The 16,785-nt window shown below is 42.7% G+C and overlaps 1 protein-coding gene across 1 annotated transcript; it reads left to right on the top strand.

Moving 5' to 3' along the window:
- Window positions 1-1,511: 1,511 nt before the first annotated feature.
- Window positions 1,512-16,726, top strand: LOC306930733 (pyrokinin-1 receptor-like; the record flags this gene model as incomplete). The annotated part of the gene is made up of 6 exons (XM_079511828.1): window positions 1,512-1,670; window positions 1,999-2,095; window positions 5,426-5,631; window positions 8,685-8,906; window positions 11,205-11,379; window positions 16,284-16,726. The coding sequence occupies 6 exons, from the start codon at window positions 1,512-1,514 to the stop codon at window positions 16,724-16,726; spliced, it is 1,302 nt and encodes a 433-aa protein (XP_079367954.1).
- Window positions 16,727-16,785: the final 59 nt, after the last annotated feature.

Genomic DNA, 16,785 nt, shown 5'->3' with positions numbered 1-16,785 from the left:
CATTGGGGAGATAATGGGTAAAACATAATTGGCTATTCTATATATATCTAAACCTAAAATGATAATATTTCTGCATTAATTAAAACAAATTGCCTATAGCCTACTATTCTTATGAAAACCCAATGCTAGTTTAATGCTAGACATACAGTATAAGGCTTAATACAGTCTTAGTGAATGTAATGCACATTGTAAATGCTTTGGATAAAGGGGCGCTGAATAAATGTTGTTTTTTTTCATCTACACTGTAAAGTCCTCTGTGTTCAGTTGGTCAAGTTGGTTATTTATACACTCTCAGAGTTAGAGACACGTAAGGTTCCATTTGTACTCTCTCATGAGAGAGTACAAATGGAACCTTACGTGTCTCTAACTCTGCAGAGTTAGAGACACGTAAGGTTCCATTTGTACACTCTCAGAGTTAGAGACACGTAAGGTTCCATTTGTACTCTCTCAGAGTTAGAGACACGTAAGGTTCCATTTGTACTCTCTCAGAGTTAGAGACACGTAAGGTTCCATTTGTACTCTCTCAGAGTTAGAGACACGTAAGGTTCCATTTGTACTCTCTCAGAGTTAGAGACACGTAAGGTTCCATTTGTACACTCTCAGAGTTAGAGACACGTAAGGTTCCATTTGTACACTCTCAGAGTTAGAGACACGTAAGGTTCCATGTGTACACTCTCAGAGTTAGAGACACGTAAGGTTCCATTTGTACTCTCTCAGAGTTAGAGACACGTAAGGTTCCATTTGTACTCTCTCAGAGTTAGAGACACGTAAGGTTCCATTTGTACACTCTCAGAGTTAGAGACACGTAAGGTTCCATTTGTACACTCTCAGAGTTAGAGACACGTAAGGTTCCATGTGTACACTCTCAGAGTTAGAGACACGTAAGGTTCCATTTGTACACTCTCAGAGTTAGAGACACGTAAGGTTCCATTTGTACTCTCTCAGAGTTAGAGACACGTAAGGTTCCATTTGTACACTCAGAGTTAGAGACACGTAAGGTTCCATTTGTACTCTCTCAGAGTTAGAGACACGTAAGGTTCCATTTGTACACTCTCACAGTGCGTTTTAACAGCGGGAAAACAACGGTGAGCGACACTTGAATTTCATTGGCTATCGCCCAATCGCCCACTATCGCTGGACGACGTTGCCCAAAAGATGAATTATTTTCATCTTTTCGGCCAACGTTCCTCCGCCCATTCACTTTTCGACCATCGCCTGTTCGCCTGCTATCGCCAGGCAGCTATCGCCATTAGTTGCCAGGTCCCATTGACAAAATAATGGACTTCCGGAAAATCTGTCTGGCTCTCGCCCGCTGTTAAAACGTACTGTCAGAGTTATAGTGACCCGTAGATTTCCATCTGTACATTCTCAAAGTTACAGACCTGTAAGGGTCCATTTGGACCCCTTAATTGGTGCTCCCACGACCGGACATTTAAAACCAGTGCTGTGAACCCACCCACCCAAGGTTGTAAAGACTACTTGCATCTTTTTTTCCTTCAGGCTGACAAGGCATGAACGGGACAGAGAAACCACCCTTGGTGTTCTCTTGTGATGTCATCTACCCATGTGTCAACCCGGTGCCCGAGCTCAACATCAGCATCGCCAAGAGAGAACCGCTGGCTGTGGCAGTCCCCATGACCATCTTCTACAGTGTCATCTTCTTGCTTGGGGTATGATTGATTGTGCAATGACTTCATCCGGGGAAATATTGCAAAAGATTCAACTTCACCTTCACTTCACCCATTTTCAACGTATCTTCTTATAATTGGTCCTCCCTAATGCTCATTATAATATAGTACAAATTTATAAGGTTGAAAATGGTTGCGCAAGTAGATTTTATTGTATTTTTGTTAATGCTATAGATTTACTATGCCTGAAAACTTCCCATGCAAACTGCTATAGGCTAGCTACTTAGCCGGCTCTACAGGCGCCCCAATTTGAGAAACGCTGCTCTAGGCCCTAGCTTAGCGCCTTCGGTTCTGTCGTTGTCTCCTACAGATTTTGTTCAACGGTGTGAGCTTGGTGACGCTCATCATGGATGCTCGCATGAGAGTCAGTGTTATCCGCCTCTACCTCCTCAGCCTGGTGGCATCAGGTACACTACTCCACTTCCTCCTCAGCCTGGAATCAGGTACACTACTCCACTTCCTCCTCAGCCTGGCATCAGGTACACTACTCCACTTCCTCCTCAGCCTGGTGGCATCAGGTACACTACTCCACTTCCTCCTCAGCCTGGTGGCATCAGGTACACTACTCCACTTCCTCCTCAGCCTGGCATCAGGTACACTACTCCACTTCCTCCTCAGCCTGGTGGCATCAGGTACACTACTCCACTTTCTCCTCAGCCTGGTGGCATCAGGTACACTACTCCACTACCTCCTCAGCCTGGTGGCATCAGGTACACTACTCCACTTCCTCCTCAGCCTGGCATCAGGTACACTACTCCACTTCCTCCTCAGCCTGGTGGCATCAGGTACACTACTCCACTACCTCCTCAGCCTGGCATCAGGTACACCTACTTCACTTCCTCCTCAGCCTGGTGGCATCAGGTACACTACTCCACTTCCTCCTCAGCCTGGTGGCATCAGGTACACTACTCTAAGTTCTAATTGTTGCCCCAAGTAGGGTTGCTGCAGACGTTGCCGATCGCCTTGGGTCATTAAAACAGAACATATGTACCAACCCCAGAAACCTTGGCATTATTTTAGATCAGTCCATGCTTTTAGACAAACACGTTAATTCTGTATCGCGCACCTGCTTTTATCACCTTCGTAACATTGCCAAACTAAGATCAGTTGTTTCACACCCGGAGTTAGAAACTAGTATCCATGCATTTGTGTCATCACGTCTTGATTATTGTAATTCTCTGTTTACCTGTCTGTCTAAAACCGCATTAGATCGCCTGCAACTGGTTCAGAATACAGCTGCTAGGTTGCTGACCACGTCCAGGAGATCCTGTTATATAACACCCGTCCTTGCCTCCCTACACTGGCTCCCAGTTAATTACAGAATACATTTTAAGATCCTAGTCAGACTCATTACACACCGAGCCCTCCATGGCCAGGCACCTCTTTATCTCCCTGACCTGCTCCAACCGTATGTGCCCAGAAGGTCACTGAGATCCACATCACAGGCTTTGTTGCATGGTTGTTCCTCAGACAAAACAAACAACCAAAGGCGATCGAGCCTTTGCAGGTTTTGCCCCTAGGCTATGGAATGAGCTCCCACTCCACCTAAGAACTGTGGATTCTGTGGACATTTTCAAAGGACTGTTGAAAACTCACCTTTTTAAACAGGCCTTTCCATAGCCGGCCTGGTTAAATGTTGATTGCTTTATTTTTTACTCTACTTTTTCTATTTTCTATTTTGTCTTACTTTATTAGTGATTTAGTTCTTGACTTGTTTTATTGACTATTGACTTGTTTTAATTTTATTGTTGTTAAAGCACTTTGTGACTGTAATTGTCTGTGAAAGGTGCTCTATAAATAAACTTTACTTACTTACTTACTTACTACTCCACTACCTCCTCATCCTGGTGGATTCAGGTACACTACTCCACTGACCACTATACCTCCTCAGCCTGGTGGCATCAGGTACACTACTCCACTACCTCCTCAGCCTGGTGGCATCAGGTACACTACTCCACTACCTCCTCAGCCTGGTGGCATCAGGTACACTATTCCACTACCTCCTCAGCCTGGTGGCATCAGGTACACTATTCCACTACCTCCTCAGCCTGGTGGCATCAGGTACACTACTCCACTACCTCCTCATCCTGGTGGATTCAGGTACACTACTCCACTGACCACTATACCTCCTCAGCCTGGTGGCATCAGGTACACTACTCCACTACCTCCTCAGCCTGGTGGCATCAGGTACACTACTCCACTACCTCCTCAGCCTGGTGGCATCAGGTACACTATTCCACTACCTCCTCAGCCTGGTGGCATCAGGTACACTACTCCACTACCTCCTCAGCCTGGTGGCATCAGGTACACTACTCCACTACCTCCTCAGCCTGGTGGCATCAGGTACACTACTCCACTACCTCCTCAGCCTGGTGGCATCAGGTACACTACTACACTACTCCACTACCTCCTCAGCCTGGTGGCATCAGGTACACTATTCCACTACCTCCTCAGCCTGGTGGCATCAGGTACACTACTCCACTACCTCCTCAGCCTGGTGGCATCAGGTACACTACTCCACTACCTCCTCAGCCTGGTGGCATCAGGTACACTACTCCTCTACCTCCTCAGCCTGGTGGCATCAGGTACACTACTCCACCATCTCCTCAGCCTGGTGGCATCAGGTACACTACTCCACTACCTCCTCATCCTGGTGGATTCAGGTACACTACTCCACTACCTCCTCAGCCTGGTGGCATCAGGTACACTAGTCCACTACCTCCTCAGCCATGGTGGCATCAGGTACACTACTACACTACTCCACTACCTCCTCAGCCTGGTGGCATCAGGTACACTACTCCACTACCTCCTCAGCCTGGTGGCATCAAATAATAATAATAATAATAATAATAATAATAATAATAATAATAATAATAATAATAATAATAATAATAGCTTGAATTTATATAGCGCCTTTCATGAACCCAAGGACGCTTTACAAAATGTACCAACAACAATCAACAACTATATGTCATAAGCCTAAGAGAATAAAAGTGTCTTTTCAAGGCAGCCTTAAAAGAGTCCAGTGTTGGAGCATGGCGAATCTCTATTGGGAGAGAGTTCCACAGGGTGGGGGCTGCCACACTGAACTCTCTGTCCCTGAAGGTTCGCTTGACTGCCTTGGGGACAGAGAGGAGGTCCAAGTTTCCGTGTCACAGGAGGTTTATGGAGGAGGCATGAGAGGTACTGTGGAGTCAGGGCGTTTTGACATTTGTAGGTGAGGAGGAGGAGTTTATAATTGATACAGAACTTGACAGGAAGCCAGTGTAGTTCAGTGCAGCATCAGGTACACTACTCCACTAGTTCTGTACCTCCTCAGCCTGGTGGCATCAGGTACACTACTCCACTAGTTCTGTACCTCCTCAGCCTGGTGGCATCAGGTACACTACTCCACTAGTTCTGTACCTCCTCAGCCTGGTGGCATCAGGTACACTACTCCACTAGTTCTGTACCTCCTCAGCCTGGTGGCATCAGGTACACTACTCCACTAGTTCTCTCTACCTCCTCAGCCTGGCCGCATCACAGTTTGTACCGTTTTTGCTACTACTACTACATATTTTATTCATGCCTGATGAAGGTCCGAGGGACTTAAACATTGTACTCTAAATACATTGTTTTTGTCAGTGTGCATGACTCCCTGTTCCCTATAGTTCCATTATCCACAATTCTCAGAAACTGGCACTCATTATCTCCGGACTCGAGCTATTTGTTAATAATGCTATGATTCTCTGGCTTAGACCTTCTGCAGCTGTTGACTATACCAGTGACTTTGTACCGGTACTACTGGGAGAGCTACCCGTGGCGCTTGGGCCAGACGTTATGCAAGGCCTACTTCATGGTACGGCAGATCTACTGTGCCACCACCAGCTGGGTAATCATGGCATTCACCAGCGAACGTTACGTGGCCATCTGCCACACCATGTGGCCTCTCTGCACTCTGAAGGTACACAACGTGCTTCTAACTGCATGGAAGGAGATATTAATTCACTGTCATCGTCGCTGTCTGGCAAAAACCACCTAACTCCATTTTTCAGTTTTTGAACACCCTTTACATCTCTGTGTTGGTTATAAAAAATTGGAACCAATGAAAAGTATTAAAAAGTGCTTCAGACAAAATCACCTAACTCCATTGGACCTTCAAACTGTCTGCTAAAGCAGCTGACTCCACAACCTCTCCCCCTCTCATGCAAGTAATTGACAATATGATGGAGAGCTGGTAACCAAATGGACCCTTATAAGTCTACACAATTCAACGTTTGCCTGTTGTGTTGTCTCTTCTATGGTACCAACAATCAATACAACATGGAATTGTGGACAAAATCTTATCAAAAGGACAACAGAATATTATGTAAGTTTTGGGTCTGAGAGGCTAAATGTCATGAAATGGTGGTCCGTGGCTCAAATACCCAATAAACAATGGGCCTTGATGTGAAAAGGGTTGAAAACCACTGATCGAGTGTCACACAAAAGCATCAAAATGAGCAAAAAACATGGTGCTGCTTTTGAATTTGAATCATGAAAAGTAACAGTTTTGGACAACAGGTTTCCGCCTGACAGAGACGACATATAATTCCTCCTCCTGTTCTTAGTGGTGTTGGTAGTGTGTTAGCAGTGCTTGTGTAGTAATACAAATAGCGATATCAAAAAGTATAAGAGAAAACGCACTGGCAAAAATAAATCAAGAAATCAATACAGCACTATGTTACAAAGGCATGTCTAAAAAGGTGGGTCTTTAAATGTTTTTTAAAAAGGTCCACTGAGGCCACAGATTTCAGGAGTCACAATACAAAGCTTCCTGAGGGCCGTTTGAGGCCGCGGCGAGACAAGAGATATATGGGCAGTATTATGCGTGTCTTAAGTACCAGGTCTTATTACTTAACTTAAGACCTGGAGGCGTGGTCAATGCTGTTTGGCCACTCAGAATAGCCAAATGGCATTGATCATGGCTCCTCAGGTCATGAAGGCCTATGGAGGAGATGTCCGTGCCATCGATGAGGATGCTGCCCTCGGCCGCCTCGATGATTCTGAACAAACAGTTGGTCAGACTCGACTATTAAATTAAATTCAATTAAATATCAATAAAAAAACGTACAAAAAACGTAATTAACATGTCAGTTTATGTTGTGCGACGGGCAGCTGCAGCCACCCGGCCTACCCGGAAATGTAGTCTCTGGGTTGTTTGACTCGTTTCTAGCGCTTATTGCGTTACTCTTTGGGTATATTTGTACATTTCCACCTTCAGTCGATGCTTCATATCCATATGAGTGAAAAGGCCGGGATGATCTGTTTATTTTTCAAACACAGTTCTTATACAGTATGAAGAGATCTTCAATGCAAATAGAAAGTACACAAACCTGTGGACTGGCGCCCTCTACTGACAGTGACATCAGGACTTCGGTGCTCTATGCACAGAGAGAGAGAGAGAGAGAGAGAGAGAGAGAGAGAGAGAGACAGACAGACAGACAGACAGACAGACAGTGCTGTCAGCTGATTGATTGAAGCACAAAGTCCCTGCTTTATTGCGAGTGAGACTGTGTTGGTCGCGGAGTGGAATCGTGGATGATAGATAGAAGAGCTGGACAAACTAAAGAACCCTCTGTCTGTATCAATTATCAATTTATTCCAAGGCAGCGATGCGTGTGGCTCTTCCATGGGCCATAGTGTAAACTGTAAAGCAAGATATCACTGGCGATAATGGGTAATGGATAATGAATTGCGCAGTATTCTCTTAAAGGCAATGGCATGTGGCACGGTGATTGGTTTCATTATTGTAACGCCCAAACCACACATAGCCTATGCATAATATAACGGATAGTAGGATTAGTAGTGTAGCGAATCTTGAAGACCAGGCCCATAACAAGTTGCTGTACTCTGTCGTCAACCCTAAGCCATTCCAACCTATCAAAATGAGCGGGGGTGAGGTGGGTTCTGGGAGTTAGGCCAAGTAGTAGCCTGACCAGTTTGTTTTAGGATGTCTGGAGCCTTGTTTTAAAGGCCTTTGAGGTGCTGCTGTGCTGTAGTACCATGAGCTGCATGCATTGTCGAAGAAACCTTGTATGAGGGCTCCTGTTAGGGTCTTCAAAGTATTTTTGCTGACCAGTTAGGAGATCCTGTACTTTGTACCTTTTTGATTACATTCGTAGCCATTTTATCACAGGAAAGATTTGCCTCCACCATCCTTTCTTTAACTTTAACTGAGAATCAAACTATTTGAACAGAAGAGAATGGATTTGTTTTTTCCCAGGTGTAGTGAAAGTTTCTTATCAGTGAGCCAGGTACAGATTCTACTGAGTTCTGAGCTGAGGGCCTTTTCAATCTATAATTAAACCTATAACATTTCATCGTCAGACTCTGAATCCTCAGTGTTAACACCCTGGCCTATTCCAAAAATAGCAGATCCATAGGCTCTGCAATGGCTATTTTCATTGTTATTATTGCTGTTTATGCATGACTCATCGCTCAAGTGGTTAAAGAAAATAAGAAAAAAAGGATACATACCTACCTGTATACAAATCCTCTCTGTAAAAATCACACCCGTGTGAAGTGAGGGGTGGTCTTGTCATCATACATCATCACATTCAGGCCAATCGCAATTTGTGTCTTCACTTTTCCGTCTTCACCTTTTTGCCATCACTTTTAGATTCAATATGTATGCTCAGCTAATCACATCATCACTATGGGATAATAAGCCAATCACAAGCAAATATTTGTGTTCACACAATCCCGGAAAGCTGGGCATAGGAGGGGCTAGCGCCCCTCAAAAAATAGCAAAAGTAGCAGATCAACAAGCTCAAAATGCGTTGCGTTTAGCGCGTGTAGATCTGCTACTTTTGATACGTTTGTGTGACGCGTCGCAGTAGTATGATCAAGTAAGGACGTTAATTTGCGAAAAAACACAAAATGTTAAAATTTGGAGATGAGCTGTTTCTGCCCAACAGCAACAATATACTTAATGTAAATTCTCCCTTCTCCTTCTTCTTCTTCCTTCGTCAACAGAAGTGTCGTCGGCTATGCCTCCTGTGTGTGTGGGTGATTTCCGTGGCCTCGGCAGTGCCCTTTGCCCTGGTGTATGGGCAGGCCCGTGCGTGCATATGGGACTACTCCGCCACCCAGCCAGAGGACGCTTTCCTGGTTTCCACCATGTGTGAGATGACGGAGCCTGACCCCGCTCCTGTCTACAAAGGATCCTTACTGCTGAGGGCAAGCTTCTTCTTTATGGTAAGAGTTGAAGATACCAGTACCATGTTTGTTGTTTTTTTTTTTTTTTTTTTTTTTGAGTAAAGATATGTTCCAATGTAGGCATCTAGCAGACACTCTTAATCCAGAGTGATTTAAGGCCAGTTTTTGGTCATAATTGCTGACCACCCAAAATTGCAACATGACGTCACGCCACGGTGGTCACCACTCACACAAGCACCTCTCTCGGTTTTTACTAATCAGTACCATTACCTTATCATTATCACCTAAAACTGGAGTATGAATAGGCCTTTAAAGTAAAGCAAGAAGAACACAATGCATCAAATGCATAGAAATACTAGCAAACCAAGAACCTATCATCCTTCTAACAGTAGAATATCTGTACATTGAAGCTATAAACACTGCATGCCAGATCAATAATGACATGGCATCTGTCTGCGTACGGTAACATGCTATCTAAATTACATATGTGACTGGGTACAATGCTTTGTGCCGCAAGGAGGTATTGGTCATTTTTCTGTTTTTTACAGATAATTAAAGTAGCCTATACAGAATGTAGGCTTTCATATAACATTCATTGAAATTGGAAAATATTTGAAGGAAATATGACCATTTGAAACTTGTTTGACCATAATACCCAAAGCTGAGAAAATGCCCTGTGAATATTCATATACACATTATATATATTATTTTCAGACTTTGCATATGGCTGCAGGGTCGTCGAGGCTAGTGCAAATGCTACGACTAGTGCTACGGGTTAAGAGTCTGGACTCTGAAGAGGTATCAATACCATACTGTAGAAAATACGTGTAAAAGTAAAAGTCCTCAATTCACAATTTTATATAGAGTGAAAATACTATAATAATTTTGGCATCAGAATAATTATACTTAAAGCAGCACTGTACCTTTGTTTAAATTAATACAATTACACTTTGTCCAATCTGTAAGGTAGAGATTGAGAATGTTAATGCAATATAACGTATACAATCGGGGTGCTTGTATTGTTTTGTCTCCCTGCTCTTCTATTGAGACATTTAGATCGTGTCAAAGTTCAAGTCTCACCTAGACACTAAGTAATTAAATTTTATTTATAGAGCACATTTCGCAGACATCATAGTCACTAAGTGCTTCACAACAATAAAAGCAAAACATTTCAATAGGAACAATAGTAATATTAATAATAAGAATGAAAATAATAAAAGTAAAGAGAGAAAACGGCACTGGTAAAAATCAAGAAATCAATAAAGCACTATGTTGCAAAGGCCTGTCTAAAAATGTGGGTCTTTAAATGTTTTTTAAAAAGGTCCACAGAGGCCACAGATTTCAGGTGGTCCGGGAGGTTGTTCCATAGCCTGGGGGCGAAACTAGCAAAGGCTTGATCACCTTTAGTTTTTAGTTTTGTTGGTGGAACGACAAGCAGGGCTTGGGATGAGGATCTCAGAGACCTTCTAGGAACATATGGGTGGAGTAAGTCACAAATATATGGGGGTGCCTGGCCATGGAGGGTTCTGTGTGTGATGGCAAGAATTTTAAAATGAATTCTATCATTTACTGGAAGCCAGTGCAAGTAAAACAAGATGGGGGTGATGTAGCAGGATCTCCTGGACCTGGTCAGCAATCTGGCAGCAGCGTTCTGAACCAGGCGGTCTAATGAGGATTTGGAGAGACAGGTGAAAAGGGGATTACAGTAATCCATACATGATGATATAAATGCATAGATGATCATTTCTAACTCCGGGTGTGAAACAACTGATCTGAGTTTGGCAATATTGCAAAGGGGGTAAAAACAGGCACTGGAAACAGACTTAACATGCTTATACATTAGGATTTGACACGATTATTGACCTGATGGTCAAGATTAAATGTATCCCCTGATCATGTAAGCAGGCTCTATTGGCTCAATGGTAATAAATAAATAAATAAAAAACTTGCAAAGGTTCAAATCCAAAAACTTTTTTATTCTAGTGTCAGTTAACAAAATTACTCTTTTCCCTTTTAGTTTATCTTATCTTATTTAACTATAACTAGGGGTCATATCTGCCGATACCGATTCTGACGGATTCCGATATTAGCTATACGGATTATGCTGCCTTCAAACATTAGAAATACACAAAACAAAAGCGACAGAGTCACTGACGGTCACATTATTATTGTATCAATATCTGTGAAAATAATCTGTACTATATTTTGAGACCGATCTGATACCGTCCGATATGGCATTTTTATGGCCAAATTTCGATATGAATTATACGATTATATCGTGCACCACTAATAATAACCCTGGTATACTGGTCAACAAGCACTCTCCAATAATTCCAGATTCCACTGGTTGCCATCTTTACCCTGTACCTGCTCATCCTGATCCACCTGAGAAGACATGGGCGTAAGAGAAGAGGTGGCCTCGTGACAGAGTCGGGCAGCAGTATCAGAGTTGTGCAGCACCGTCAGTACGGGAAACTGGTTTTAAACGAGAAGAGAGCCCTGAGGCTTATTGGTAACTTGATTGATTGATTGATTGAAATATGTATTAACAGTTTGCAGAATTACAGTACATTTCAAGCACAAACTCAATACAAAGACTGTTAACTGTGAGTGGACGACCCAATTAAGCATTACACTTGTTTACAAGAGGGTCCACCATGTTCAATTCATCAAAACATTTAGAGACGTACAAATAGACACTTCTATATAGTCAAAGAACAGAACAGGAATTCATCATAGAGGTAAAAAGGGAAAAGAAACATATACAGTGAGGGGGAAAAAGGGGGGGGATTCAGATTTTTTACGTGGGCCAGTTTCGAATTGCAGCCGTCCGTAGGTGCCCTTTGAGAGCGGTTTTGAAGGAGTCAAGGGATTCGCATGTCTTAATGACTGTTGGTAGGGCGTTCCACATTTTGGTGGCATAGGAGCGAAAATAATTTAGTCCTATGTTTGTGCCGAATCTGGATTGTACATGGTTCGTTGCACTCCCTCTGGTGTTGTGGGTGTGGACTTCATTAAGTCCTCTCAAGTAGGAGCCTGGCCAGTTTGTAAAGTAACTAAGACAGACACCTGCACATAGCTAGGGCTCTTTTGTCGACATTTAAAAGAAGAAACACAGATGCTGACCTTGAGATTTGTCAATAGGTTTTATGAACTTTTTAGGCCTTCCCGATAAATCACCAACACCAAACACCAACACAAACATCCCAGCTGGGGGAGGGGGGGATCTATAGGGGGATCTAGTGCCCCTAGCGCCCCTCAAAAAATGCGGACAGAAAAGTGAAGATGGAAAAGTGAGGACGCAAATTGTGAGATACATCACACGCTGTGATTTTTGTTCTGCTCATCAACTTTACTTACAGTATAATGGAACCAAATTGACCAATCGCAGTTATTTCTGCTTCTAAAAATTTTAGAAGCAGAAATCACTGCGATTGGTCAATTCTGTGACATTTAATGTCACAGTGATCAGATTTGTGAACTACGAACCCCATTTTGGCCTTTACATGACAGAAGCTCTTGCCATCCATTTACTAGCAGACACTAAAAAGGATGTGGACGTCATGCAGAGGCCAGTGGCTCAGTGTCATGTTTAGTTTGATTTGATTTGATTTGATTTGATTTGATTTGATTTGATTTGAGTTGATTTGAGTTGATTTGATTTGATTTGATTTGATTTAGCACAGTATAAAAAAATCACACCTGTGTGAAGTGAGGGGCGCTAATATATTAAAGTCTAACTCATGTTGATTAGGTGATGCAATGGTGATGCCAACACAAACATTAAATGCCATTAATTGAGCGTTTCAAGGATTTCTATATAGTTTGTAGACTTCTCTATGGCAGAATGGCGTTTTTGAATGATTTATTGAAAATTCTCTGTTGTGAATGTGTGACAACGAAAGACCTTCAGAGAAAGCTTGACTTGTCTGCTTCCAGGAGAAAAATTAACTGAGTTGATAAAATGTTTAGTTCTTGTGTTGGAAGCCATTTAAAAGAGCCTGCATTTACACTGTTTTCTGTTTCTAGGACAACCAAAAAAAGTTATGCCCGGTTGAAGTTTTATTTTCTAAATAACTTTTTTTCTGCTGGGCGTACATAGCCATGCAATATCTCATTTTAAAGGGTGAGTTGTCTAGTTCAATTAAAATAAAATAAAAAGTTTCTCACATGTACCACTGTAGATATTTTGCCATCTATAAATAGCATGGTCAGTCATGATCAATCTGACCTATCCAGCTAAAAGTCCCCATAGCTCTGAAATTGGAACATCATATAAACTCAATTCTTTTTTGGGGTAAAATTAGACATTCTAACGCACATTTTGATATATACCATGTTTACATAGTCTTACCAGTACCTTGTCTATTCATGCATGCATCTCAAAAACCTGTTATGAAGAAACACAGTTTTGATAAAAAACACATCCAAGGACATTGTTTTGATATGACTTGGTGCCCATGATATGTATCAAAATATAGACTTGAATGTATACTGTATTATAAAAAAGAAATTGAGTTATTACCATCTACCGTTACAGAGTAAATCACAGTTGAAACTTGCTTAGTCATATACAATAAACCTCACAATAGTGAACAAAATAGTCATGACAGGTCTAACTCATTGTAAAAGCGTCTTTTATTTTTTTACGACTACTAACATAATAAAATGATAAATATTACAGAAAATAAATAGGCCTACATACAAAACAGTTACTCCTCCCCTAGCTCTGATCCATAGCTCTAAATGCGCATTTAGAGCTATGGATCAGAGCTACTCCTCCCAAATGTCCCCAAACCCAGTCCTTGACGGTGTGTGTGTGTGTGAGTTAACCTGACTCCGCCAGAGAGTCAGTACACTGTGTTCCCCCCTCCTGCTCCCATCTGGGAACTCTCAGGCAGACTTGATGCCCGGCCACAACACGGCCTGGCCAATCAGCAGCAGCTTCTAGCAACTTCTAGCAGCAGCTTCTAGCTTCTAGCTGCTGCTGATTGGCCAGTCCGTTTTGTGAGCAACTTCTAGCAGCAGCTTCTAGCTGCTGCTGATTGGCCAGGCCGTTTTGTGGCCGGGCATCAAGTCTGCCTGAGAGTTCCCAGATGGGAGCAGGAGGGGGGAACCCAGTGTACTCTCTGCTGCCCCATCTGGCGGAGTCAGGTTATGTGTGAGTAGGCTAAATAAAAAAAACACCCAAAAACTGCCCCCCCTGAAATGAATGAATGAATGAATCCGGTTCAGTGTCGGAGAACGCCATCGCAGTCTTGACTCTTCATCCTCCTCCTCCTCCTCATCTGATGCCAGTTCTAAATATATAAAAATAAATAAACATTTTAGCTGTAGTCAGTGCACGCTACTATTACATGGCGTTTTACCCGGCTGCTGGCGATCAAATGATTTTATTGTGCAGTGTCTTTGTGGGCCGAGTCGTGGCATGAAAAATACAAATAGATGCTTGTATAAGTAGTATCACGATAAAATAATATGGCGACGTTAGAATGAAACACCAATGAGTGATCGCTGGTAATGTAGCTAGCTGCCCAGGGTATATCCAGCACCATTGCGTCGCAATCATCCAGCAACATTGGTACTGGCTATTGCCCGGGCTTGTGGCCCGGCCAATAGCCAGTACCATTTGTGCAGCGTTTGTTAGCAACTACTACTAGCCAACAGCCAGTGGAATGTGGTGACGCGATGGTGCTGGATATACGCTGGGCAGCTACATTACGCACGATCACTCATTGGTGGTGTCATTCTAACGTCGCCATATTATTTTATCGTGATACTAATTATACAAACATCTATTTGTATGCAACGATGCCACGATTCGGCCCACAAAGACACAGTACAATACATTCATTTGATCAGATGTTTTTGTTAGCTACGTCGATCACCTATAGTACCGACCCTTGTTATATATTCTCCGACTATGCCTGTCACGATGACTAAACCAGTTAGATCTATCCATATATGGTTCTACCACATCTATCTGATATCAGCACTAGGTCGGCTCGGGCCAAATATAGGGATCGGCTTACTAGACATGTCATATTAGGGCATTTTCGAATACAATAAAATTACCTTTTAGCGAAGGCATCAGCCTTGGTGGTAACTCCGGTGGGGAGAAGAAAAAACATTGCACACGTGTAATCCGCGAGGGTGGATGTTGCAGTCCGGCCAACGGTCTGGGACTGGAGAATGCCACTGGACACGGATGGATCATTTTTCAGATTGTTTTTTTTGCGGCGACTGCAAACCTGGCTGAAAAACTCTTCCTCCAGTGCCCACCTCGGAGGAGTCAACCAACCCCCCTGTTCACTGGGGGCTGGGCGTCAGTTTCCAATAGGAAAGCATACACGTGTGTCACGTGACACGGGAATTCTGGGAAATGTAGTTGATATTTATGCTCGATACTCTATACAGAGGTGCGGACCGAATTAATTTATTGGTATTAATAAAAAAAGAGAACTACGGAAAATCACGTACAGGGCAGAAAAGACTAATGCAAAACTCCACGTGTTTTCCAGTAGTAATCTGTCTAAGGGTTAACAATAGAGACAATATGACGTAATGAGGGACAATATAACGTAAATTTTCCCTTCATTGTCAATGGCGTTTACAAAACAAACATTGAACTAAAGACAAACATTAAACCTGTATATAGGAGATAAAAAGGAAAGGCAAGAAGCCCAAATGGCTTATATGAGGCCTCAACCTGTGTACAATAACCAAACATTAAAAAACATGATTTGAATGCAACATACATGACAGATAACATGATTGCATAGTATACAGAAGAAGTCTAGAACAAAACACGAGACTTGATTATTTACAGCATGATTATCGGAAATTGATTGTCAATATGCTTCTATATTATTATGTAATAATAATAACAAATACAAACAGGTAAAAGATAATGATTAGAATTAGAATAATTAGAATACGAATAATTTAAGTGATCTGATTGATCAGAACATCCTTCAATTTGTTCTTAAATAAATTGAGTGAAGATAGTTGCTGACCAGCAAAGTATTTGTCGTATAGTGTAGTACCTCTGTATTTTGATGGAAAACTGACTATGACTAAAAGGGGAGGATGGAGATGAGTAGCCTGTCTAGTGTTGTGTTTGTGTATTTGAGAATTTGTTTGAAAGTAATTGTTAAAAGGTTTGGGAATAGAGTCCTGGCCTAAACCTAAACCTATTAGGTTTAGGCCAGGGCACTAAATGACGAATGACAATAAATACAGTGGTCAACCCTCACTTCACACGGGTGTGATTTTTCACTTTTTTTACCCATTTTTAACAATGTTTTAAATGTTTTGCCTAAAATGACAAAATATAGTCACGTTGAAAATGGTCAAAATTGTCATTATATCAGGTGTTTTATTTTTTTCTTCCTAACATCTGTACAATCCTTCTAGGTGCAGTAGTGGTGGCTTTCATCGTGTGTAACTTTCCTGACATCGCCTCATCCCTGATGCAAGTGTACGTGGTGGCGTGGACTGACACTGCCCTCTCCGTCTACACCATCCTGAAGGCCTACCTCTCGCTGCCACTGTGGTACATCAACAGCACCCTGGACCCCCTCCTCTTCTGCATCTCCTCACACACCTTCCGCAGGGCCTGCAAGAGGACTCTCGGCAGGCTCCGGCATCACTGCTACCGCAAGTACCACTGCACAGTGATGGCCACGTCCCGTAACAGATGCTCAAGTGGAGGAGTGAGCACAAAGAAGAAGAGGACAGACATTGAATGTGCTGTTGAAAGGTCAGGGATGGATGCGGCTTCCAACAGAGCTGCAGAGTGCAATGTCAATAGTAATGAAAGACACTTTCAACAGGAGGTCGAACTCCAGGTGCTTTGAAGTGCTTTTGATGGATCCCCAACCAACCTAACCTGACTCCGCCAGATGGGGCAGCAGAG

The sequence above is a fragment of the Electrona antarctica genome, assembly GCF_951216825.1.
Source record: "Electrona antarctica genome assembly, chromosome: 10".
NCBI lineage: Eukaryota > Metazoa > Chordata > Actinopteri > Myctophiformes > Myctophidae > Electrona > Electrona antarctica.
The sequence above is the reverse complement of the archived record's forward strand: the minus strand, read 5'-3'. Positions and strand labels throughout refer to the sequence as shown.